At 38.2% G+C, this 27,634-nt stretch overlaps 1 protein-coding gene across 1 annotated transcript; it reads right to left on the bottom strand.

The window, feature by feature from the left end:
* Positions 1 to 206: 206 nt before the first annotated feature.
* MYOM3 (myomesin 3) lies at positions 207 to 27,634 on the bottom strand. The gene is made up of 36 exons (XM_062593796.1): positions 27,528 to 27,634; positions 27,293 to 27,367; positions 26,457 to 26,616; positions 26,037 to 26,194; positions 24,772 to 24,867; positions 23,987 to 24,075; positions 21,169 to 21,213; positions 20,816 to 20,956; positions 19,658 to 19,819; positions 19,234 to 19,375; positions 18,943 to 19,142; positions 18,567 to 18,620; positions 17,853 to 17,980; positions 16,803 to 16,986; positions 15,828 to 16,002; positions 15,083 to 15,204; positions 14,215 to 14,402; positions 13,886 to 14,012; positions 13,228 to 13,406; positions 13,038 to 13,152; positions 11,909 to 12,065; positions 11,414 to 11,523; positions 10,890 to 10,934; positions 10,609 to 10,745; positions 9,400 to 9,544; positions 8,097 to 8,156; positions 7,304 to 7,371; positions 6,902 to 7,012; positions 5,742 to 5,829; positions 5,076 to 5,114; positions 4,309 to 4,414; positions 3,329 to 3,492; positions 2,782 to 2,818; positions 2,013 to 2,035; positions 1,862 to 1,917; positions 207 to 774 (listed from the first exon to the last, which is right to left on the bottom strand). The coding sequence occupies exons 1-36, from the start codon at positions 27,632 to 27,634 to the stop codon at positions 475 to 477; spliced, it is 4,293 nt and encodes a 1,430-aa protein (XP_062449780.1). The 3' UTR covers positions 207 to 474.

Below are 27,634 nucleotides of genomic sequence, written 5' to 3'. Positions count from 1 at the left end.
ACAAGATAATCATTAACATAATGGGGTTTTAATCCAAAAAAAAAAAAAAAAAAAAAAAAAAAGAGAATCCACGAGAAGCATGTTTCTTTTATAGGTGAATCCTTTGGTATTTCCCATGCAGCACTATCGGTGAGTACACGTGTAGGCACACATGCACACACACGTACACACAAACTACATATCTATTAATAAGAATCTAGGACATGAGAGCAGAATTCTTTGGTTAGGGTTTTGGAGGTTTTCCACAGATTTGTTTACTGATGCATTGATGAAGATGCAGTGTTTTGTTTTGTTTCATTTTGTTTTGTTTTTAAATCTTATATTATTTTTTGGCATGTTTTCCCATGAAAGACATTGAGAATTATTTTCTACATATGAAATAAGAAAGAGAGCTTGAGTTATGGGTCTGAGACAGTCAAAGGAATCCAAAAGTGTTAAATTCCTTTTAAATTCAATTAGTTGTAGATGTCTACTTCATTTAGGCTGTTTTGGTATACTCTCATGTGGGATTTGCTCTGCTTCTGCCCCTATTGGTATCTCTCCATGCTTATAAACACTGATAGTAACCTGCCCTATTTCAGAACCGTATTTGTTCTTGACATAGATGCTGTATTTTCCTGTGTCTTCATTGCAGACTTTCTCAATGGTAATTGTGACGACTGTCCCCTTCACATCCATTTTATAACGATCTTTAAAGACGATAGCCTTCTCATTTTTGAACCAACTGATTTCTGGGTAGGGGTCTCCGGTCACGCAGCAAGTTAAACATAGGGTCTGTTGTAAAACACATAGTAGAGATAGATTGTGAAGGCATAAATGAGCAAGGAAGTTCTGTCAATGTGAAATGAAGTAAAAGAAAAAACAGCATCAATAAGAATCCATAAAGGTTGCTTATCTGTTCTGATCAGACTTAGAACTGATCCACTGTGTAGTATTCAATAAGTAGCGTAAATGCTTTTTTCTCAGGTCTTTGTTTTATAAAATTAGTGATGATTCTTAAAAGGTAGCTACTGTTTTAAAAGTGGATATCTCACAACCAGATTGAATTTCATTGTCTAGTTTGTGATTCTGAACAAATAGTGGTCCTTGATTAAACTAAATTTCTCTCTTTTGCAGCTCCTGAGGACTACAAAGTTCTTAGATTAATAACTGAAGGTCACTTTCACAGCCTAGGTAATAAAATGTCAGAATTGACAGTAGGCAGTTTAAACACTATGGAAATTCTTCTAGATTTTCAATTTCCAGAACTATCCATCTCCTCTTGATATACATCAGAGTCATCAGGATTAAAGTGACTGGATTCACCGGGCCTGACTCGTATTTGTGGTACTGGCATTTTACATCTTTCTTACACTATAAGGTAACACTTAAATAGGCATACAGTGAATTAGGAATTACTTTAGAGATTTGTTTTTTTGTCTGAGGACCAGTAAAGGTGATTTTGACTCAGAAGTGTAAGATGCAGGATATATGTTAGGAAAATTAGGTCCTGTGCTTAAACCATTTAGTCTAATCTTGAAAATGAAATAGGAAGGCAACAGAAAGGATCTGGCTATGAAACAGACCTAGGAAACAGTAACACCAGCAACCTATAAGAAAGAACTTTTGTGCCACAGAGAGCACATGTATGTGCAGACACACGTATGTGTTTGGAAGCACCATCAACAATGCTGGGGAGTGATACAAGCCCTGTGGAGAGTATCACCTCTCACCTTTGGCAACTGCAGTAGCTCAAAAAGGCACAGCTGTGACCAACCTGCTTGGGAATGTACTATAGGGGAAAAAAAGTAGTTCTCTCCCTGTCATCCATTCTTCTGTGTCTGTGCCAAGGCCAACTGTATGAACAGTTACTCAATATTACCTTATCCTCCATGATAGTGGCAACATCTGGCAGACCTTGAACAACTCTGGCACGACCTGGGAATGAACAAACATGACCCCTTAATTTTACCTGTCAGTGTAACACTTGGCTTTGTTTGGCAGAAGAAAACATACAATATTAATTTACTTACACTTTTCTGCTATGGCTGCTTCTCTGAAAGTGAAGAAGAGATACAGTTATAGCAGTTCTACTTATTAGATATGTGTTCTCAGTGCTTTTAAAAGGAAGATTATTCTCTAACAGCTATAGATAATTGCACTTTTGAAGTTTTTTTTAAAAAGGGATTCTTCATGCTTGAACTAGTTAATAGGAAAGGGTTTTCTTAGCCAATTTATGGAACTAGAAGAAAATTGGTAGTGAAAAGCAATTTCTTAATCTCAGTAAATCTCATAGGAACAATGGAGGTTCTCACATATCTGTTTAAAGCCTAATCTTCCGAATGATTCTAAGAGACGCTACTGATAGTTTGATGCTCTCAGTAAAGGGTTTGGGGTGGCACTCCAGCAATCGAATCAGAAGGGCAGTCTGGAAAGCTGAAGTGCGCTGAACCAGCAGAAAAGGTAGAACACAGAAAGAGGTGTTGGAGGCTTCTTCTTTGGCCCCTTGGGCCTAAGAAGGCCCTTTGGGCCTCTGGTCTAAGGTCTGAAGGGGGATGGTCACTGCTGCCAGTGAGACAGGGGCTCTGTTTCATTCAGACAGACGCATAGCCTGACAGTTTGGTGCTTAAGCATTTGCAGTTAGTAAGCATGGGGGTTATTCTGGGATAAAGTTATATTTGTTAATGATCCTCTCCAACCTTTTCTCTCTCCTGCTCCTTAATCCATGCTAAGTGGCCACCACAGAATATGATACCCAAAATGGATTAGCTTAGCTGTGAAAGTACTTGGGCAGAAACTCACTTTAGCCTTCTGTGCTCAGCAAGGGCATCTTCAAAGGCTGAAAGAACAAAAGGGTTTTTTTAAGGAAAGGTGTTGTTTATTTCATTTAACTTGATAGATTTAATGTAATGCATTATTGTTGGAATTACAGATGTTTGTGCACATAACTACATGTAATTATCTGCATCATCTAAACAGTATATCTGCCTTAAGGAAATATGTGTCTGTTTATGTGTATCTGTTTGTTTACTACGGAAATATATGGGGCCTGATGCTCCCTTTCCAAAGGGAAGTCCTGAGGAGATTGGGAGAGATCCTTATGCTATAGTAGCAAGGCTCCCGAAAAGCTTCAGTCCTTTCTGCTGCTCATTCCTCTCTTCTCCCCACATTTTCTTGGACAATTCTCTGCACTTCACTGTCCTCCTTAACAGTGTTTCATGGCATGCTATCACAGAACTGCAGCTCCATCTCAAATATGGGAGAGGAGTCACTGCCTATGATTTGAAGGAATCGTGGAAAGCAGCACACATATATCATTCCTATAACAGTATTGTTTAACTCAGCTCACCTTTTCCAGACAAGTCAGTCGATAGTTTATGAGAGTCTTTCCCATCAAATAACTCCAGGGTGTATTTTCCTTTATCTGCATCTGTTGGGTTCAGTATGTGAAGCCAGATCTGATTCACTGTACTCCCAGTTTTCAGTCTATCATGACTTTCTAGTCGTTTGTCCCTAGGTAAATAAATTGTATCATTTCAATAATATTTGAGCGGAACTGCATAAATTAGAACACTAGCTTTTTCTTTAGATCTGCTGATTAGAACAGGAGAATTGGAGTCAGAATTTCACTGCTAATTTCACTGACAGTTATATGCTCAGTCACTTTTGAAAATCTCACTAGGCACCTGTGTTCTTGCAGGCAGTTTGTCAAATCTCTGCAAGCTCTACAAAAGAGCACCTTGTTCTTATTTAGTAGAGTAGACAGAATTTAGACATTAAATATTTGTAATGGTTTAGCCCTCGAGCATCATTAAAATTGGCCTCCTTGTATACATCTTTAGGAAATGTCTAATAAAATGGTGTTTCTCTATTTTACCAGGATGCTGTGAAACTAAATTAACTAGTATTTGGAAAGAATTATATAATATTTGGGAATATTTGTTACTCAAAGGGAGGTAAAGCAATCAGAAGCGTAACATAATAGAATCAAAGAACTTAAAACCTAAAAACTTCCTCTTCTGTCATAACTGAGGTGGTTATAACTGATCAGTCCCTCAAATGTATTGTTATTATTCTAGTAAAGATGACCACTTATAAATATTTGTGCAGTGGTAAGATAAAAATAACATGACTGCTTATTTTAGAAGTCTACATGTGTTTCAGGATGTGGAGAGAATTTCCAGCCCTTTCAGTTTTCAGCCCTGACTCAGCAAATCTCCCATTGCCTTTAAAAGCTGCAGGCTTAGGCTTGACATGCTTAATCTCAGTGATAAACAATCACAAGCAACAGCACACCAACAGCCTTGCAAGTATCTTTTGGGGACTTACTGGTGATACCAGGTTGTTTTCAAGTAGTCTGTGTAGTACTTCACATCAGTGTAGATTTTGATGCCTTCTTCAGTAGGCTGAATTTTCAGAGGTGTAGCAGAAAGAGCTAATAGTGTAATTAAAAGATTGAAATGGAGGAGGACAACCAAGGAAGTCTGTGTAATTTTGCATATTATGCAAACAAAATACCCAGCAACCTATTAATGTATCTGTCTGGAGAATGTGGCCAACTGAAAGCTAGATGGTATTCTACCTCTTGAAGGCCGCGGATCTTTTACCCAGCAGCCAGTAAAGAAATGTCAGCATCTGTTCTAGAGAGTGTTCAACACTAGCTCAGATGTTGCTGTTCTTAGCAGTCTCATTTTATAAACAAGACCACAGAGATTTAGATCTCTGCATTGATGCTGGAATATGAAACTACACCTGTGCCTGAGCAGAAATAACAGTGCAAAAAAAGAATTAAACTAATGTTTCCTTTCTCTTTTGAGGTGAAAGTAATCTCTTTTTCACAACCTTCTGTAATCCTGACTTTCCTAATGCTTCTTTCTGTTCATACCCCGCTGTTTATTGACCACTCCCCTTGTCAGTTTGAGGGTGTTTCTACTGCCAGAGGAATATTTAATCAGTACTACTGTGCTTGAGAGATTAAGGATTGACCTCTTGATCCAAACCCAGGGTCACTTCCAGAGCCGTTGCTCTGATCATGACATTTCATTGTCCTCCCCTTCTATTACTACCGTATCAGCTGATGAGAAAAAAAGACATACCACTGATCCTACACAGCTCCTTGAGAAGGTCTTCAAAAGCTGCAAAGACATAAAGGTGGTTAAGTATTTATAATTACAGTATTTAGCAAATCATGTTTCAAATACCAACTTAATTTTATTACATTCAGAATGTATTATATATAGTAATTACTCATTGTCTTCTTGTTGGGAAGCTTACGGGTATGAAGTTCTTGCCAGTGCCTGATTTATTTTTAGATGCTGGACATTTTTTTGCTATGTTTAGATGCTCCTATCTTTCTTAACACTCAGTGTGTGCAACAGAATGTCATTGAGAACAGATTTTTGTATCAGGTTTAAATGATAGGTTCCAGATGTCAGGGTAGTATTTAGTCTTTGAAAGTAGACTCTTTTGATTGCTTCTGAGTTGAAGTGACTGAAACATTCCTGAACTTTTAACTCCTGTGCTTGACAGAAATTGTGTTGTGGTCATAACTAATCTCGTTATACATTGTTATGATCTAGTATCTATATGCTGTAATAGATTGGGAAACTCTTTAAATCTGGTCAGTGATTTTTTGTGCAAATTTTAATTCCTATGGATGCATGTAGATACTATGGTAATTAAGTGTGGTAGAAAGTTAGGAAATCTGTTTCTAAATCCAAATTGAATGCCAGGCGGGGTGGGAATGTGTAATATTCTCTTACCTCCTTTTGTGAGATCAAGTTGGGTGTAGTCCTCTCCTCGGCTGTCTGAAACAAGTGCTTTGTATTGGCCCTCATCTGCTTTGGTTATCTGGCAAATATATACATATATATAAAAAATACTAAAAAAACAAACAACCCCACACACACAAACCAGAAATTTCACATATCATTAAAATAGGGCAGGATTTAAAGAAGGGGGCGAGCTGAGATTTTCTTCTTCCCTCCCATGATTTTGGCTGGAGTGATCAGAAAGGAGGACAAAAAAAGGCAATCGCCCTAGAACCTGCCTTGAAAGGTTAGAGAGGGCCCTGATTCATTACAAGGTGGTACATTGTCATTTATGGGGGTCACTATCTCAACTTTTCCCCTCTGTCATCTTGCAGCACTGGGTGCCCTTAGTAGTGTGAGGTACTGGTACTGCTGGAACTCAGTAATGATGAATCCCACTGCTGTGTAAATTTTTCTCATATTGGTTTGCCAATGTGCTTGACTTCCAGCCAGCAGTGTCCCTGCTGTTCCTCAGACTTATTTCAGTGGAGGCACACACCTTCACACATGTTTTTCTATTCATTTTAATAGGTGATCTGGCTATTTGAAAATAAGATGAAAAATCAAAACCAAACATGATTTAAATTAGCCTTGCAGAGATGGTAATAAAGTTCTAACTACACCATTAAGCTTTCTTATTTCACCTCTGTGCTCCCAGAGGAGAAGAGCTGCAGGTTTCGAAGACTACAAGCCACATTATATCAGCTTGTCTGGTCTTCTGTATGGGGTAGATCATAAAATTTCATTCAGTTACTTCTGTAGTGAGTTCAGTAAGTAACTTTTTTTTTTGACTAAAGCTCATCTTCAGAATAGACAACCAATTTAATCTGAAAACCTGAAGAACCCTCACTTTCCTTTTTAACCACTTTCAGAATATGTTAAAATTTTAATAGCTACTCACTGTTAAAAATTATCTCATTTCTAATTCAGATCTATCTGGCTATAACTTTAATTGATTCCTGTTTTATGCTTTCTTTTGTGTTTGTTCAGTTTCTTTATTTAGTGGGCACTACCCAAAATGTACTTTGAATGTTAATAATAAGATCAACGCATAGTTTTTTGTGTGTTTAAGTGATATCACCAAAGCCTCTGAGTTGCTTTATAGTTTTCACCTTTTTAATCTGAAGAGTTCCTATCCCAGTTTGTTGGTCAAACGCACCGCCTGTTCGTGTTTTTTTGTTGAAGAACCATTGAAAGCTGGTGTCATTTTTCAGGTTTGTTGCCTGTTTGAAGTGAAGGTTTAGAAGTCAGAATACCAAGCACATTTTATTTCTATATGCTTACATGTCTTTCTAAGAAGGAACTTCACTTACATTGGAGGATTGCCACAGAGTCTGAGAAATTTCCTTCTCTATTAAAATTTCTGTCCAAGATATATTACCTCTTACCTTTCACTGGTTTGCAAATAGCCATTTGAATGAACACTGTTCATGCTATCCCTTAAAATTCACATCTAAAATGTAATGATAAAGGGATGCAACTGCACACAGTATGAATTATATGGCTGTATGTACCTTGCAGGTAAGCAGTACTTCACAGTTCTCAGTCACCTTCCATTTCAAGTTTTCTATAAAATATGGACCTATAAAAGAAAATAAATGTCTCTTGCTATGTATTCCCAAAGGTCTTAAAAGTATTATGTATTGAAATGCCACCATCTAGTGGTGAATCCCAACAATGATCCCTCCGATAACTTTCTATCTAACTGAGTTTTGTGTACAGTAGCCACCACAGTTTTTGACATAGGATTATTATTGTCATTATGATTTCCTAAAGTAATAGATCTTATGTTTGTTGAGGGGTCTTACCGTAAAATGTTGTTAGTAATGCTGCCTAAGCATCCGTTATTTAATGAATGTACTTTTTTATTCCTATTAGAAGGCAAACTTGTCTTTCCAATTTTAATATTTTTTTTCTCTGAAAGGACTGTTCAATAAACTTCCTTATTGGTTAGTATTGGATGGGAGGGGGAATGTAAAGGTTCTTTTTTATCATATTTGGAGAACCCTGTTTTCTACCAGGAAGGTGGGTGGGTCTTAACTACAGGGCATATATTCAGGCTGGACAATTTTCAGAATTCAAGAATGTTCTGCATTGCAGCACTGATTCAGAGGATATTTTGATTTTTAAGTCAGGAGATTATCTTAAAAGGAGGACTTATCCTAGTGCATTAATCAACTTAAATAAGGCAGTTAAAAAGGACAGTGAAGAAAATTGTTTAGAGCACTTAGCAAAACAGCTTTGCTCAGGTTTTGCCATCCATTTAACAATAGTTTTGGTAAGTCATTAACCTTCAGGTTATCATACCCTGCTTTTTCTTCCATTCTCTCCATTTTGCTTGAGCCTCTTCTGCGACTTTATCAAAACCTGCAAGAACATCAGTGGTCAAAGTCAATAAAAATACATTATTTCTTAGCGTAACACGGTAGAGATTTCTGATCATGAAAGGTGTTATCATGATCAGTGATATGTGTTTATAAGACATCTCTGGTGCATCAGCTACCCCTGGTCCCTATTGAGAATCCTTGAACAAATTAGTACCCTCAATCTTTCATTGTACTTGTTGCTCAGTACCTAATATTTATTTTCATGATGTAAAATACATAGAAAAGTCTTTGAAGACCTCAGCATTATGCATTTAGGAAATGAAACAGAAGTTTTGGCTGTATAAAAATTCGGACTAGAAACCCTAATTTTAAAATGCTTCAAAGGTAGGAAACAGAGGAAGGCAGAGAGTGTAGAATTTACCTCACTTTTAGACAACTGTGTGCAACTTCTGTTTCATACATTTCCTTTGTTATCAGTGGAGAAAAATAGGCACTTTCAGAGCACAACTCCTCTAAAGTATTTTATATTCTGACCTTAGCATATGCTGAATCACTCTGTAAAGGTACCTGTTTCTCTCCACTGGCTGTAAAAAGAGGGAGGTAGACACTGACATTTGTATAGACACATTCCATTCAGATATATTGGAAGCTTAAGAAGGTCATTTGAAATCACCCAACTGTTTGCAAGAACTAAAAATGGAGATAGATACTGTTTGGGGAAGTGCATGAATGGGGATCTTTTTACTTTATATTTTTAATTAATCAAAAAACTCCTGTATACTAGCACATACAAAACCCCTGCATGTTCCATGTTTAGCTTTTCTTTGTTGCTTGGACTTCTTCATAAGTGCAGTTGACTGATTTCTTTATTATATTACATTACAGCTGCTAAATGCACTGAATTTTCAACCTGATAATGTTCTAAGGTACTTACGTGGTACATGCCATACAGTTTACTGCCAATACACAGAGTTTACCATAGAAGAATAATATCTAAAACATTTGGAAAAAAATACTGATCACTCCCATGACTGTTTTGCTCTAGCAGACACTGTTTATCATCAAGGATCTTGTCTGTAAGATCAAGCTTTGATTTGTGTTAAAGAGAAATTCAGTTTCTTACATGATTCCTGGACTTTAATATATGTACTAATATAAAGATTTGATTCCCTCTCTCCTAATGCGCCACCCTAACTATGGGAAATACTTTGGGACCGTAAGTGCCTAGGAAACTTTCCACTGAGTGTGGCAGTCTTTATATTTGATCCTGAATTTCCACTTACGTTCATCCACAAGGTCTAGGGTGAACTGATTTTTAGCTTTTCCATCTTGTAGCTGGGCTGTGTACATCCCTTTATCATCATCACAGAAATTCTGGATTATAAGTTCTACAAGACCTTTTTCTCTGACAAAGTTTATTTTGTGTGTCTGTGTAAAACAAAACAAATATGATGAATTGAATAAGTTTTTTTTTTTTTTTTTTTTTTTTTTTTTTTTTTTTGCAGAGGGAGTATTCTAAGGCCAGATCTGGCACAGCATCTTTTAGAACACTCACACTTCAAACAATCATTTTATATGTGTATCCTTATGTATTTCCCTCACCTTACAGGCGTAATGAAGCCAATACATACTGATATAATCAGTGCTCCCGGAGTTGCCTCCAAGTCAATTTTGTTAAAGAGTATTTTTTCCAATATAAATAAAAGTCTATTACATTTGTTTATGCATATAAGCAGAACTTATAGCAGAACTCTTCTCTGGGAGAAAGTTCCCATTAAAACCACATGATACAATATATTCTTTTTCATTGTATGTTTTAGATGCTTCAACTTACCAGAATCTGTATGAGTTTTAGTATAATGGACACATTGCACATAATTACTTATCTGTGGCATGTAATCACATATTTGGGACATGACGAGTAATACTGCCATCCTCTGACATCACGCAAGCATTGCTGAACCTTTTATACACACGCCCCGAAACCTGCCAAATGCTTAAACATAAATACTATCATTATGCTTTACCGGCTTGTTTGCTCTAAGCAAATATTATCATTGCAAAGAGCTTGAAAAATACTCTAAAATCATACATTACCATGTCAGTCCTCCAGTGTAGAAAAGACAGTTCTTACAATAAGTAAAGCCTTCTATATATTTGCTACACATTGCTTTAACAGAACAGGTAAGTAGTGGGCTTTCTTTAAGTGTTACCAGTGAAGTTTCTGCTGGCCAGAGGACTTATGGATATTATGCTGTCTTTAACAAATATCTTCTATGCTGCAATCGTGCTAGGACTGAAGAAGTTGAGAATCAGACAGTTATGTTTGGCTTCCTGTTTAGTGGGAAACCAAGCCCTAGAGTCTTCCAAAAACAGCCATCAAAATGTCTGATGGGAGTTTGGAGCATGGAGGATGTAGCTTTTTGGTCTATATCCTTGTCAAGGAAAGGGAAAGTAAGTCACATAAATGCCAGTATTTGAAAAGTACATACCGGCGTACTTGTGAGCTCCTTCCCGTTGAAGATCAAATGTAGCTCTGCATTTGGTGACAGCTTTTCAACCTCTAGCCACAGCCGCACTTCTCCTTTCTCAAGAACATCAATGTTCCATCCAGATATTAGCTTGATCACTGGAAAACAAGGAGAAGGGGGCTGCAGGGGGATTCCTATGCAAATCACACAGCTGAAGTCATCCAGAATTGTGCCAGGGTTCCCCTTTCAGAGGGTATATATGGAAGTCACAAATGTAGTTGTTTCTTACTGGTTCTACTTACATGGATTCCTGATTTCGTGGCTACGTTTCAGTAACTTATCCAGATCTGAAATGCAAAGAATAACAATTCATTTAGATTAGTATAACTAGGCCAAAAGAAACTGATTGTATCAGTATGATTTAATACATCAATGGATCTTCATTTATGTCAAAAAGTTGATAATAAGTACAAAGCATTCCATAGCAAGAGGGACTCAAAGAGGTCGTGAAGATAATTCTTCACTATGTCTGAATAAAATGTTGGTGGTAACAAATCAACAAACGCGTTGCAATGAAATTTTAAATCACTGTGATATTGTATTATGTCTTAATTCTGAAACCTGAAGGAAAAATTACCTTTCAGGACCATGGAATCTTTTCTGTAAAAGAAACTGCCCTTGGACCTTCAAGAAATGGAAACATACCACTATCATGACATAATGTCAATCACTTTCTATTCTTCTAGGTGGAGCTTTCCTTTAAACATTTAATATTATAAAATTATGGCACATCAGGTTTTTGTTCTTGTTAACTATTAGTTTTTACCTTCTTGTGTTAATATGCAGCTGGCAGAGATATCATCATCTACATCTGTGACCTCCACTGAATACACACCCAGATCCTTTTCTGATGGGTCTTTCAGGATAAGCTTAGATCTTAGGAAGAAAAATAAAGATAAATCATATTTTGCTCATAAGTGATGCTTTTTGTAAGAGAATACAATACACACTTGATGCATTTGGAACATCGAATGCAGCACTCATAGCCATTTACATGTGACACTGAGGAGCAGGGCCAAAATATTAGCCGTATGATGGCTGAAGCTTCTCTTCTGTGACCAGAAGACTGCATTGAATCCCCTGTTTCAGGGGCACCAGAACTGAGAATCAGGGACAGAGAACTGCAAAACTTCCGTAGTTTATTTGTATTTTAGCTGAAGATTGAAAGCAGAGGGAAACATTTGTCTTGATGTTTTTCTCACTTTTTCATGGGTTCCTTATTGCACAGTCCACAGTTTCTTAGTATGAAATGTCTACTCACTTATTGCCTTTCTCTTCAGTTCGAACTCTGTCAGAATCTGGTGGTCCTTCATAGTCCTTTGACCAGATAAATTCAGAGGAATCATTCTTTTCAGGAGCTTCAAAAGCCATGTAAATGAAACCCTCCTCATCGACTCCAAGTTCGATTTCATTTATGCCTGTATGAGGGGAGAAAAAAATGGCACTCCTTAACAAAACAGGGCAGAGTTTAGTGTCTGGGTATCTGACTTAACCTTTTACTTTGTATATGGAGAAACACAATAATGATGAGTAAATGTAGATGCAGAGAAACAATTGTTTTCAAAAAAGCCAGAGTGTACAGTTGGAGTAAATACGTTTGGGCAGTTTGATTTGCTCATCTTTACTTTGACTGAAGCTTTTTCTTGCTGTGAAAGAAGTAACTAATATTTACTTAAATCAGCTTTTTACTGCAAACATCATAGTATTTACAGACTCCTCATGTCAGGATAGGTCTTAGACACTCTCTTTTGTACCGTCACTGTGGATATTGTTATAAAGTATTTTTCTTCTAAAGCAGAGTCAAATTCACCTTTGGTGTAATTGCAGTGAAATGAGCTCACATGAACTCATGATAAATCTAAATTAATTTCATTCCATCTTGCTAACAAAGAGTGAAAAATAATCATTTCTCATCTTCTGCTACAAATGGTACATATATTCATATACATTAGCTACAAGGCAAGTTTTAATATCTGTTTCCCTCTCTTTTGTTTGTGCAGCTGCCATTCTCTTATACAAGCTTTTGTCAAAGCAGAAGGAGGAGGGTTAACTAATCAGTATGGATCACAAATCAGGGCGTTGGACGTTTGCTAGAAAGGTAAGTTCTATCTTCTGCTCCACATAGATTTACTTACTGATATTTTGCAGGTTACTTATATCCATTGAGTGTCTCAGGTTTCTTTCTGTATTTTGGGAAAGTAATACTGCCCTACCTAGCAGGGTTCTTATGGGGATAAATACTTTACAGATCGTGTGGTATTTATAATAATGGGGATCAAAGAAGTACTTTGGATGAACTCTTAATGAAAGCTAAAAGCTGTGCAACTGAGTTGATATTTTTTACTGGGAGATGTTCAGCACAGACAATCTAATCACTCTTCCTTTCATACCGGGTTTGGTTTTTACTACCACTGGATCTGAAGGGAGAGAGGGAGGACCAATTCCAGCCTTGTTCAGTGCTCTTACTCGGAAAATAAGTGATTTCCCTGTCTCCAGGTCTGAAACCTGCAGGAAACAATGACAGGAATTAACATAGGCTAAATGGGAAGCAACACTTGGATGCCGGATGCATATACAAACCTTCATATGGGTGCTCGCTATGGGCTGCTTACTTATTTGTTTCCATTCTTCTGACCCTTCTTCACACATGTCTACATAATACCCTGTAACTGGACCTGCTCCTGTGTACAATGGTGCTTCCCAGTGTAGCATCAGGGATGTGTTTCTTACTTCACTGAACTTCACATCGTAGGGAGGGCCTGTTCAACAAAGGGTAGGCTGTCAAACATTAACGTAAAAAATGCAACTGGTGCCCTCCATTTGAGTCTCAGATTAGAAGGCTGAGAGTTTTATGATAACGACTTAACAGCAGGTCCATAGTAATCCTTTCTATGGTAATTAAACAACAGACAAAAAGTATTCATCAAGTAATTTAATGTTGTTTCCTTTGGTGCAATATACCAAGATATTGAGATATTAGATCCAGATTCTTCATTTTCTGGAAATAAGGATATTATTAAAAATATATGGATGCTCTGTCTGTGAAATGTAGAAATAATACGTCTGGATCTGAACTTCTCTGGAAATGTCTGGAATGCATTTGTATGCTTGTAACCAACCCACCATAACACCATTAACTCTATAGTTTTCAGAAGTCCCTCAGGTTCATAGAAGAATAAGGAGATTAACTAACATACCTGGCAATATTTTTTGGCTATTGTTTTTACATCAGACATACCTGGTTCTGGCATTGTCCATTCCTCACATTTGAACAAGTCACTAGGTTCAGATACTTTCCCAACACCAGCCATATTCATTGCACGAGCCCGGAATTCATACAGGTGTCCTTCCTCAAGGTTGCTCACCTTTGAGTTCAGAAGTGCAAACAGATTATTAGTACAACCTTGCTTGGCAGAACAGTTTTGCAATTACAGTCATCAAGATACAGTCCTATGGTGGTAAGAAGAGAGTTCTAGAAGAGCTGAAAGGGGAAAAACAGCTCATTCCTTTTTATTGCTGAATCCTACTATGCCTAAAGAAGAATACTATTATATCTGAATTTAATACCTTGTAAACTCGTTGAGGAATTGGCTGAATATTGACTTCATGCCAGTCTAGTTCAGATGCATCATGCTGATCTAGGAAGTAACCCAGAATCTTTGTTCCTCCTTTGCGCTTTGGGGGTTTCCAGCAAATGGTCATGTCAGTCTTCCCACAGTTTAGAAGAACAAACCCATATGGTGCAGATGGACAAGCTGCACAGCAAAGCAAGAGAGAAAACAGGATATTGTTCAATACAGGTTTGAGATCTAGGGATCAGGAAAAGAGATGTAGGTATTGGTTGAACGGAACTGAGAAAATTTCTGTGTTCATATCAGACATGATTTTATTTGCGTTAAGGCCCCTTAATACCACTTTTGCAGTGTAGAAATATTCTCAGCTGATCAGATTCTTAAGCAGATTTCACAAGAAAAGTCATGGACAGGTCTCAGAGCTTTTTTGGCATGTTGCTTTATGGTTTGTCTGATAGAAGAGGTGAAAGCAGTGGGTTGATATAATGGAGAATAGCAAAGGCTGGATATTGACTAATGTATTTGGTAGTTTTTTCATAATTTTGTGTAATTGCTGGTGGGCTTTGTGCTAGAGAAAATCACAATGCTGATTTTAAGATACCAGGATAATACTGCACTTAAAATGGTCCCTTGTCCTAGTGCCAAAGGACTACTGGAGGTGTAACACACTGCTAATTCAAAATGCTAGTATCTGCTGTTGACAAGTATAATGGATGACAGAAACTGTGGGGTACAACAAATCAGTTCCCTTTTGCATTGCTTAGCTGCTCAACGCTCTTACCACTACATCTAATAATAACTATGCATGATAGATAGGTTTTTGAGGGATATTTTGTGTGTACAGGTGAGCATGTTTTACTTACCGATAGCAGGCCTTACAACGATAGGATCTGTTTCTGGTGAGCTTTCGCTCAGTCCTGCCTCACTGACTGATTTCACGCAAAAAACATACTCTTTTCCAGGCTGCAGCCCAGGAACAGTAAATCTAGGAGAGAAAATCAGTAGGTTTACACTTGACTGTTCAAAGTGCAGGCAATCGGTCTTTTGAACAGGCAGCATATAAATTTTAATAAGGTATTGCTATTTACATTATTTGCCATTCCAGATTAAAGTGCATCATATCACAGAAAATGGTAAATCAGTCAGGAAGTGTAAATCAGATGCTGAAAAGTTTCACACTGCTGGTTGGCACTACCAGTAGAAAAAATGGGATTTTTTAATGGACTTTTTCTAGTTGGCATTGGACCCTACAGCTAGAGAGCTTTTCTAAATCCTGTTTGGGAACGATGCCAATTTACTCTACTAGAAAATGAGCAAAAAAATGGATGTAGTTCTACTAATCCCAAAAGATACATCTACTGCAGATTGACAGTATATGAAAATATACACGGACATGGCTATCAGTCTAGCTTTGGATATGAAAATGAGTCGGAGTATTTGAACAATAGTTCAGTCTAAAAGTAGGATGTGGTGTTTGCGTGTGTGCATGCCTGTGTGTGTGCAGAGAAGGAAGTTCTTCTTTTAGCTGAAATATGACTCCAGCCATTAGCAGAGGAATCCATATTGGCACCCTGTGTTCTGCCAAAGGAGCATAATAGCTGAACTCACTTGTTACATGTCACTGGCTTATTATTGACAGTTTGCCATTCATCTGTTCCACTCTCCCGATAATATATGTAGTAGCCAAGAGGCTCCAGACCATCTTTTAACTTATCCCACTGCAAAACAACAGATGTCTTGGTGTCTCTGAAAGCTAAAACCTGAGATGGAGGCGGTAGAGTAGCTAAAAAAGAAAAAATACAGAGAAGATATGATATTTTCTATTTATAAACTCAGACTGTTTTTCATAATTGAGTTGTTTGATTTATTCACCTTTTCCAGAGCATCGTTTTCTAATTAGAGAAAAATGCCATGGACATTGTTCCAGTCTACAGCTTATGTGTATATGTGTTTGGGTTTGTCATACACCATACACCTTGCCCTTACAGCCCATTGATTTCAGCAGTTACATCTGCTTATGCTTCTCTAAATCTACAGAGAAAAGAACAGTTTGAATGAGCACTGAGCAGCTGTTATGTGGGATAATGTGAAAAAAAAAAGGAACTAGTGCTCATCATTCTGCATACTGAAAACAAGAGCATGAATCTTTGTATCTCTTACTGTAGTCAGCTCAGCCATGAGAAGAAAACAACAGCAAAGACTGCTGTTTCGTCTGAAGCCCCAAGAAATGGGCTCCTTCGGCAGTCTTCGCTATATCATTCCTGCAGAGACCTACACTGGTCTGTGAAACCTCTCTCTTACATCCTACTGGAAGCATATAAACACATGCTTCAACAATTTCTTATTTTATTAAATGTAATTCCCCTATCATTGCTTGGATAGATTTACACTGTGCACTGACCAACTGCAAAGTAATTAAGCAAGGATTTAAGGCTTTAAGATATTTCCTTATATCAAAGTAACTGCTGTGTAATAATACACCATAAAGTTTAAAGGAAAGGGAGGAAAAGCCCACATGTTCATTTGATAGTATGTATCCTTTTCCATATCCATTAGTGTAGTGCATATTAATTAAATTGTTACCCAATTTTGCTCCAGCAGTTATGGGCTCACTCGGCAGGGATGGCTCACTGATTCCATACTTGTTAACAGATCTCACGCGGAAACAATATGATTTTCCTTTAACAAGATCAAAGAGTGCAAATCTTGGGGAATTAACTGGCATATCCAGATTAACCATTTGCCAGGAGTTGCTGCCTGCGATTGACTGTAAAGAAAAAGGAGATGATTTATAACTCATGAAAGCTTAAAACCCTCCTGAGCAATAACAAAGTTATTTTTTTATAGGAAAGTAGCTTTTAAAAAAGAAAAGGCTTAAATTGTATATTTATTATTGTAATACTCAAACGTTTCTTCCATGGCAACAGAAGCCACCTTTGCAACAGAAATGGTACAGAAGGTGGGAAATGAATATGTATGAAAGGAGGTTGGTAGAAGGTACTTATTAACCAACAAAAGGATTAGAGGTGAACAGGAAAGTGAACCACGGGGCAGTGTTTCCCAGCTCTTTCACGCTTACTGGCCCATTCGGCAGGAACAGTCTTCCTGTTAAAGCTCTGCAACCGTTCTGTGGTATAAGACTCATTTGCTTATTTTTGTTAGTCACTGCAACTTAGGTTGATGTCAGAGCTGGGATTTTAGCTTTAGTAAACTGCAGAGCTGGAGACAGGCTGAACAGGCCGCTTTTAAGGCTGTAATTCTCCAGTCACCCACACGAATAGTGTTGGAGAAACAGTAGAAATTTCCCCACAGAGTGTCCTCTCAAGGTGTCTCACTCCAGGAAAGGGACTGAACACATTTTCAGGGGAGAAGGGTGGTTCAGCTTCTTTGCTTCCTTTCTACTTTCTGCCAGAGCTATCAGGAGGAAACATGATTATATAGGCCTTTTTATTATGAGAGGAAATCTATCTCTTAGGAGTGGTGACAACTCATTCCCACAATCTACACTAAAGAGCCACTAGCAATTAATTACATTCAGTAAATACAGACCTGTGCGGTAGGCCATCAGAGAAATAAATGGTTCTGTTTCAGGAACAGCAACTATTGTCCATCTGTGTGGTATTATTTTCTTACCTTTTCCACATAATAATTCAGTGGCTCTCTACCTCTTGGATCTGGTTCGTCCCAAGCCAAGGCCACGTAGTCTTCTCTGACCTCACTTGCATGGACATTGGTGGGTGGCAAGGGAATTTTAATATGCCCTATGGGAAGTCAGAATATTATATTTCTTTCTTTATAATGTAGCCCAAAAAAATATTTTAAAACAGATTGTTTTCCTATTGTAAAGTAAGATTTTTCAGTATAATGGAGAGGACATGAACCCTTTGAGGATGTCCCAAACACGGAGAACAGGGTTATTACAAGAGGCTGTGCTGTTTAGGATAAATTCTAAGCCTTGTGCACCATTACCACCATGTGTCACCAGAACAAGGATTTTTTTGTTTTTAAAAGCAACTTAAAAATCTGAATTCCATTGATGTAATGAGACTAAGGGTACTAACTCCATAGCTCACATTTGAAAATGAGGTTGTAACACTTCTGAAAATTTCATGTATTTTCCTTCCTCTGCTTTTACATAAATACCATGCTACACCAGGCTTATTCTAGTGGTATCAATCTAACAGTATTGGCTGGCTCCATTATATTTTGGAATGCCTCTGCTTTTTTGAGGTGTAAGGGTGTGTCTTCCTGAGTGTATTTTTTCTAGAGTCATGCTATTACAGATCTCATGGTTCTAGAACAATCATTTCTTTCTGAAAGAAGGGTTCAATATAAATTTGAAATTACCTTCCAAGTCATCCTTGAAAATTTCTATTGTCTTGCCATCATCATACGGAATAACTGTAATGTAGAACAGGACAATGTTATGCTCTAAGAGAAGATACTTAGGGCATGTAAAAAAAGAGAGAAACCAGAACTGTGTTATTTCATTATACACATAATGATGTAGCTTTCAAGTACACTAAAATGAAATGTCATAGCTCTGGTCTTTTGATCTTCTCCCTTTCAGAATAGTACTAGATGAGTTCAGCAAAGGTACCGTGTGGCAATATGTAGCAACACTATTTGTGAGAGTAAGGAGAGTCTAGACAAACTGTGGTCAGCTCTACCTGCAGCCTCATAGGGTACTTAATGGGGACGTTTTCCAGTTTCTAGTACGTACTTGTCACTCTTTTGTTCTTATTGGGGTCATATGTTGTAACTGGATCACTGCTTTTTGAAGGAAGACTGATGCCCTCTTTATTGACAGCCTTTACTCGGAACTGGTATGTCTGTCCTTCAACAAGGTTCAGAACAGGAAATCTGCAGGTTTTCACAGGTTTGTCGTTACATGGCACCCAATCCTCTGAACCTGCATCACATCTGAAATGAAATACAGCCCATGCTGTTTCTTCATATTTTTTCTGCAACATAATTATGAGACTTTTTGCTCTAAGATGATCAACATACAGACCTTTCAACATAATATCCCAAGATTGGACTTCCTCCATTATCACTGGGTGCTACCCAAGAAAGAATCAAGCAATCTTTATTTATATCATGGCATTTCACATTGAGTGGGGATCCTGGTGCACCAGCTGTTTCTGCTGCAGCATCTATATAAATACCAAGCCACAGTGGTTAAGGTTTTTTCTTCTCTGTACTAAACTTTTCACTCAGACAGTAATTTAAGTGTGTGATACATTAGTGTCCCAGTAGTAGAAGTCACATTTTCTAGTACCTAAGTCATAGATGAAATTAGGATTTGGAAATTCTGTTAATTTTGCCCATGCACAAAATTGGGGGACTTTTTCTTCTGAATGAGGTTGTGAATTCCTTTATGCCATGGGATCAGGAAAGGAGCTTTTGTTCTAATTGGGAGAGAATTCTGTTTGTACCTCTAACAAACACATAGGTAGTCTGTTCTTTGTATCCATCCAGTGTGGGAACACGAATAGTGTAGAATCCCTCATCTTCTTTGTAAGCGCATGACACTGTCAGAGAAGCCTCCTGGTCTTGATACTTTATTTTCCGGCATTCAGAACTCTGCAGCAACTCACCTGTGAAATATGAAGAGGGATAAAGGAACTCCATCTGAACTGGTCAGGAGTGGCATACTTCCAGATGCAAATAAAATGCAGAGCAAGATAAGAGATCTGTAAGACACTCCTGATACTATTACTGTGTTGTAGTCATGGACTCTAATCCTGTTTTGCTGCTGTCCCACTGTGTTCTGTTTGTGCACAAATAAAGAGCAAAAAATATGGTTCCTGAAGAGCTTGCAAGCCAAGCAAAAAAGAGTAGCAAAATATGACTTGAGACAGATTAGTGAGTAAAAGGTACTCAGCTTCAGAGGAGCTCTTCCCACCAGGTAACTGGATGCTCTGACATCTGCCATGTATTTTACCATCTCTACCAGAGGATACAATACCACTCAGTGTGCAGGATCTTTTGCCTGAGTGGCCCTCCAAATCGGAAAGCTGGATGGCACATACTGTGCATTTTGTATATATTTAATCAATTCTGGGAGAACTAAGAAATACAAACTAGCCAAATTCTCTAAATCACAAAAATTCAGTGGGTTCTGCTATTTTCACAGCTGATTCTGGCAGAAGGATTGGAATGGCAAGAACAGACTTACTGTGTCACTTCTGCTTGCCCAAACTTAATAGCACAGAAATAGCTTAGCCCTTTGGCTAAGTTTGACATCCTTGTTGGCAGCAAAAGAGTCGAGGATATCCAGAAAGCTTTTTACTAGAGTGCCACTGGCCTTTCAATGACAGAACAACGGAGAATTTGAGCTTTCAATGTATGGAACTAAGGCTCTTAAACTCTTCTTACAAACATAAATAAGTCACTACCTCCAAAACATTTTAGTGTTATCATTCTTTTACAAATAGGAAAAAGTACAAATTAAATAATAACATAGCTTGTAGCTCAAGAAGACCTGAGAGCAACTCAAGAATCTGAATTCCAATTCTCTTCTGTAAGCATTATGTTATGAGATCAAACAATATATTCATGTATATATATAAATTTAGCTGTTGCATACAAACCATCTCTAAACCAGCTGATATCTTGTTGGTGTTCAAGTAGATCGGAAGAGAAGTAACAGGAAAGGGTGAAAGGTTCCTTTTCCCTTGAAAATAAGGGTTTCAGTGAAAAGGCAAAATCTGCTTCTCTGGCAATAAGAGATCCTGTGAAATAAGAACAGAATACAGCATGATAAAAGAGACTTCCCAGAGCCTTCTTCCTATGATGATAATGATTATGATGTATTTAGAGTGGTACCTGAACCTTGCACTTTTCCTATGAAGTCAGGCTGATAGGAAAAGCTATAGCTCAGATAAAAAGAATCAGATTGCTTCAGGCTATAAAATCAAAGAAATAATAATAGTCATTTACTCACTTCTGTATATTTCTGAATCAAATCCTGACCCCTTTTCATAATATTCTGTAAGATAAGAAGAAAATACATTCAGCAAATCTTGTAAGGATGTTTATCTTTCCCCCAAAACATAGTATGATGCTCAGTAAAATATTTTGTTCCCTGAAACAAGCACTTAATTTGAACCTTTAAAGCCTCACTGTGTGGTAAAATATTATTACATTTAACAGCTTCACAAACATCAAGGATGTATCTACATAGGAAATTGCTGATATGACTATACTAGTATATCTGTACTGCTTTAAGTGCTGGTGTGCACTCGGTTATTCACAACTCACATTTTTTTTTCAATTTGGCTTATATCATTACAAGCTACGCTAGAAGAGGCCACTGTTACACTGAGTAAGAGCAGGGTAGCTACTCAATGGCACAAACAGCACAGGAATGGAAAGCAAAAAATGTCAGAGTCATATACATTACTGAAAACAGAATATGGCCAAACTACTATATTTAAACAGCCTCCCCTTACAGAAGATAGTATGGGATTCTTGAAGACTACTGTTGACTTGGACTTCAAGATTTAGCTAAAAGAAAGTGCATCCAGAACTAAAGACTGCTCTGAGATACTGAGGTCATCCCTGAATGTGAGGGACGAGTGTCTCTGTCAAATCGTTTATTACAACAGCTGTGGGTTCTTTGGAGGCATCACACGTGGATGCTGACCCACTTAACCTTTTCTAGCTTGTGAGAACTGCTGGGATCACAGCACAAAATGAAGCAATTTGGACCTGGAATCTAAGAACAGTTGCATTTAAACAGGATGAGATCGAGATGCTTTCCTTTCCTATCTTTATAAACCCAAAGAAGTGCACGTAAAATAACACCATTAATGTTTTTCAATGAATGAAGCCTGACAATAGCAGTACTCGTAAGCAAAACGTGAGGAATGAGTGTTAATGGTTGAAGAGGTAAGTCATGGAAAGCACAGGAAGGAAACCACAGCCTCAGCCCAGGTCTTGTGAGCCCTGCAGTGATGTCTTTAGGAAGAATGAAATTTTGCTGTAGGGGATTACCAAGCCTGAGACCCTCCCCTGGCATCAAGGGCATTCCAGACAGTGTGGGGCCCGAGAAGAGATGCCATCAGCTTGCCTGGGGGATGAGGAATGTTTCCAGTGGAGGCAGGATTAAGGCTTTGGTATAGTCTCTATTTTCAGAATGTTAAATACAAATAGCAAAAGGAAGAGTCATGTTACTAGGATGGCATTAGACAGGGTCAAGGGAGAAGGAAAGTGCGGGCCTCTCAGCAGCAAGCACAAGGAAGATTGTTAGCAAGCTGTTTGAAATGCTGATCAGGCCTGATGAAGTACAGTTTCATCAGGCACTTAGAGATCAAGAGAGCAGTCCCATCCAAGGAGGTTTTCTGTGACAGACCACAGCATTTCAGATCATGATTGTATCATCGTGCCAGCGCTGATCCTAATGAGATTGACAGGGAAATGGGGAGAAGGACTGTGCAACTGTTGTCATGGATCTTTTCAGACAGCTACTTCTGCTGCATGGCAAAGGCCCAGCTCTTACAGTTCAGAGTGGCATTGTATACCAGGTGACTTTTGAGGGTTAGGGAAAGGGGAATTTAGGGATCTGGAAAGGTTTGCAAGTGATGATTTTCTGGTCTGTTATTAGTGTGCCTTTAGAATTGGTAAGTGTATGCTACATATTTGCAGACATGTTGAATTTTAACAAGGACATTTGACAATGTCCTTTTTACAGTGACATTTTTTGATTAAAGGATTTGAAAGATAACATAAGAATACACATTTATTGAGATTCTTGATTCCCCTTTTGAGGGGTGTACGTGCATGTGCATCTCCAAAGGGCATTCACACACTGATATGTGATCAAAATATGACATTCAAAGAGTAAGGATGATAATAACATAACCCCTGACAGATCCAATAATTTGTTAAAGGAATAACATCAAATATACCATCTATAACAATCCTATCTACTAGGTTATAGTACCAATCTATAACCTCTCCTATCTGAAAAGATAGTTCTAGCTGGCTTGGCTACCAGTAAGATTTACAGAGCAAATCTATTTACTTCTTATTCAAAAATTGCGACTGTTACCATTTGAATTACTGCCTGGACTCTTGTCAGATTAACTGACAACATTTAGTTGTCTACACTTCTGTGGGTGTATTCTGATCTGTCTTTTTATGACAAGATTTTTAATATATATATGCATATATATGTGTGTGGGAACGCACACACACACATGTATGTATGTGTATATTGGAAATATTCAGCAGTATTGGAAAGATCAGTGATGAAACTATGATCCCATGAGACTGGTATTCTATGTAATATTGCACTGAGAGATTCCCTTGGAAGCACATTACTTGTTAATCAATTGTTTGCCTATCTTTAGAAATGCACCAGACTCTTTTCATCCCATCCTGTATAGAACTGAGTGACTATTTCATATCAGTCCAGAAGAAATAAGTATCTAAATTTAGTACAACTTCAGCAGAGTGGAAGGACAGCTGTGTCCGTTTGGAATCTAAAAGATTTTGCTTGAGTCCAGAAGTGGCTGAGAAATAGAAATGAGCCATTGTATATATCAGTTGGTGATAGCTGAATGTTATTTTATGCAGTTGTGTTTAAACCCCTTCAGTAATGAATAAGAGAGAAATTCTCCCCTCATTTGTAGGGGACTTACTTACTTCTCTCTTTGTTTTCCAAAGTGCTTGTATGTTCTTGTGATATAATTTATGGCATTGAAAATATGTTGAAAAATCTAAATTTGAAAATCTAAAACAAAACATTTTCTACTTACTCCTGACAAGCACCGTAGCAAATGAATAAGCCTCGCCATACTGATTCTTAACTTCAACACTATATTCAGCAGAATCTTCCATGGAGCATCTGGAAAAAAATATTTTCCTTCATTTTTAGGTTTTTGGTTTTGTTCATATTTTAGAGATAACTTAGGGCAGGATATATTCCAATGGGATTCTCTCTAATCCCAAAATTTAGAAGCAGTTACTTCCTTTTAATCTAGAAGCTGTTTTTCCTTTTGAGTGCAAAGATTTTTTATAATTAGTGGTCATTTTCTTTCTTGATATAAAAAAGCAAAATATTTCAAGTAATGAGCAAGCAAAAGCCCTGTGGAACACTTGGTTTCACTAAAGATAGGCATTTGTACTTATTCCATGTTTAGCACATAGGGCTTTAGTCCTAATTTCATTCTGATTGCATCAATCCATCTCAGCTGGGATGGTTCTGGCAGGTCTGCTCATAAAGTGCTCTTAATGTGTATGACATTGCCCTGAAGGACAAAACTTTTGCCGTGCCTAACAAAGGAGGAAAGATTAATAACGCTGTAAGATTTTGTACTTACCTCCAGTTATTTGGGTTTAAATACACACATGAATTACTGTTGAGATTTCTTCCTAATAGCAGATTTAGCTCAAACACAACATACTAAAGTCAAACAAGATCAGCCTCCAGAATAATTATCTTTTTTTTGTTTAGCATATGCAAACTGGGCTTTTCAGGAAAGCAGGCCTTATTCCAGTAAACCCCCCCCAGCTAACTCAGAGACAAGAGTGCATGCATTACCTGCTGATGTGCAGGGTGAGCATACCAAACTTGTTTTTTATCCGGTATTTCCCTGCTGGGGCTAGGCGAGGATCAATACGGACTCCATTTCTGTACCTAATTGAACACAAAAGTGACATGCTGCTTAACAGGGATGAAGAAACTGATAAAATTAACACCTTATTTTAAAATTAACAGTGTCAAGCACAACAGGGGCGCAACAGAACAGAGGAGTAGACAACAGTTCCCTTTTTCCGGCTCTCATCCCACATCAAGCTGGAACAGCCTTGCAGCTAACCTACGTCCCATCCCATAGCGCCGCTTGTGCTTCTTCGCCAGTGCGGCCCAGTGCTGCCGGGGGCTGCCTACGGCTGCTTTGCGTTGGCTTGGTGCTTCCTCCTCAGTTTATGCTCCCTGCTTTGCAGGCTGTGTAAGGAAGTTTGAGCAGATGTCTCCTGCTTCCTTGTGTTCGCTGGGGATCTGTGGGAGGTTCATACTCTCTTTGTGCTTTGAATAATTCAAAGGGGTTGTTCTGAGAGGAGACAGGACATCAGGAGCTCTGACAGTAGAGGAGTTAGCTGCCTACAAAGTCATTAGTAATCCAAATGTTTGCATACTTCAGACTTTCTATGAGAGGAATGGTCAGTGACTTTAACAAACAGATCAAAGTACACTTTGCAAATTGCTTTTGAGGTGATCTTTGATTTATTTCTGTCCCTTCATTGTTAACAGTAAATGTTGTGGTCAGGCCCAGTATATAGCACTTTTTCTTTTATATATTTGTAAATAAGCAAATCTGAGTAAATAGAAGAGTTGCTTTGTATTTTACAAATTGTAGGATCTATGGCAATGTAATGCCAAAACTTTTATGGTATCCTGGTTGGTAGTTAAGCTTTGATGGTGTGTATGTGTGCAAAGTTTTAGCACTGACAAGAGATTCTGGTTTAAATCCTCAGTTTGCCTGATGAAATACAATACCAAGGGAAGCAGAGAAATCAATCTTTCTGTGCCAATTTATCAACATAAATGTCAGTCCTGTTCCAAAAGATGCCCCTTAGGACTGTCCACTGTCTCCAGGGTCCACTGAATACTTAGCCTCCTCACTGAATCTAACAGTGGAACTGAAGAAGTGGCCTAGAATTGAAAGTGTTTTCTATGAATTCTTAAGCTCTCCCTTCCTTCTTTCAAACAGGACACAGATATTACTCCTCTGGGTGCTTCCTGAAATGCGTGCATGCTCTGTTAGCCACATGAACAGCGTCAGTCACCACCACTGACTGACATACCAAGTAACCTGTGGTGGTGGGGAAGCCAGGACTGTACATGTCAGCTTCACTTCCATCCTCTCCCAGACTGCATGTACTCTGAGTGGGATCCAGAACATAGGTGGTCTCCCTGAACGCAGCTCAATGTATTCCTTCTCCATATGTGCCTTTTCTACGGCCTAGAACAAGGACAGAATGAATAAAGGCAATGGAAAGGGATTATATTCTAGTTATACAAATTTGTTTAGAAAAGGGACATGTGTGATGATGCTTCAGTAGCAGCAGTAGAAGGTCTTGTTCTTATTTCTCATGGTTTTGAGGTTGTCCTAAAACCTGATCAGGTTTAGTATCTTCTCCAAAATGCTAGTTAGTGTTAGCAGTTATAATCCTGTGGGCATTTCTGCTACCCATAAAAATGTCTTATTTCTTTCTACATCTGACCTTCCTCCGAAGGGCCTTCCGATCAGCTCTCACACGCAGCAGTCTGCAGTTCCTAATAACTTCTTTTTCCAACTTTTCCATGTCATTCCCAAACCGAACTCTCTTTTGTCCCCTCTGCTCTAGCTCTAGGATGGTGGCTTCTCTTTTTAGCTTGTAATTGCTGCAATAGAGAATGTTAAAAAGCCAACAAAAGTTAGGAAAGTGGTTTTGTTTGTTTGTTTTTGTTTCATAGCACATATATTTGGTTACATCTAAAAAATCACTAAGGACAGAAACATCAACTCACGTGCAGTAGGGGGTATGATGACAGGCAGTCATGCAGCCTAGAAACCAAGCAGTGTTACCATGAAGGATTCTCCTACTGTGGCACAAGGAGGGGATCCGCTATGTGGACACTTTTAATCCTGGATGGGGAACTGGGAAGGATTAAAGGGAGAAGGGATGATGCTGACTACTTAAGTTGTTCAGCCATCACAGGAGGATGTCAGCAGGGTCATTGCCAAGATTTTCTAGGGGAGAGGGGGAGTTCCATCTGTCACCATTAATTTATTAATCTGGCTCTATACTTTCCATTTATCCCTGTGAAACTTAGTTTCTTTCAAGCTCTTGCTCCCTTAGCAGGGAGATGTTGCTTATCATCAGAGCTACCAAGAAAATATAATATAGTTTTCTGTATTTTAGTTGAGAACTGATGTTTTTCTTTTCAAAGGAAGAACCTCTTGGTTGAACCTGGTCTTTTTGCTTCCAAGAAGATGAGCTGGAACCTGTGACATTTATATGCAAAGGTGATAGTATATACTATATTTGTATTTGAGTTGTAGTGATTTCTGACTTACGGTAGTGTTTCGGAGGTCAAGGCAAGGGCAGCTGCTATGGATAATTCTGAAAGGGTGAAAGTCTCTTCTTCCTCACTTCCAGAGGCAGACACACATGAAAGAATCCAGACAAAGTTGAATAATTTCATAAATTAAAAATTCAACAGATCTATGAATGTCCAGTACCAAGTGTAATGCTTCAGAAGGTCCTCTCTGGACCTGATTTACCTGGCCTGTCCCTAACTCTGTGCTTTACCTGGTTTTGAACTTTTTCTTTCTGGTTGTAGAGGTCATTTGCAAGCTCTGTTGCCTCTCTTCCTTTTGCTCCTCCTCTCTGTAGTGGAAGAAGGTTCGGGTTCCCAT

Source organism: Rhea pennata, chromosome 23, assembly GCF_028389875.1.
Source record: "Rhea pennata isolate bPtePen1 chromosome 23, bPtePen1.pri, whole genome shotgun sequence".
Taxonomy (NCBI): Eukaryota; Metazoa; Chordata; class Aves; order Rheiformes; family Rheidae; genus Rhea; species Rhea pennata.
This window is presented reverse-complemented; position numbering and strand designations above follow the sequence as displayed.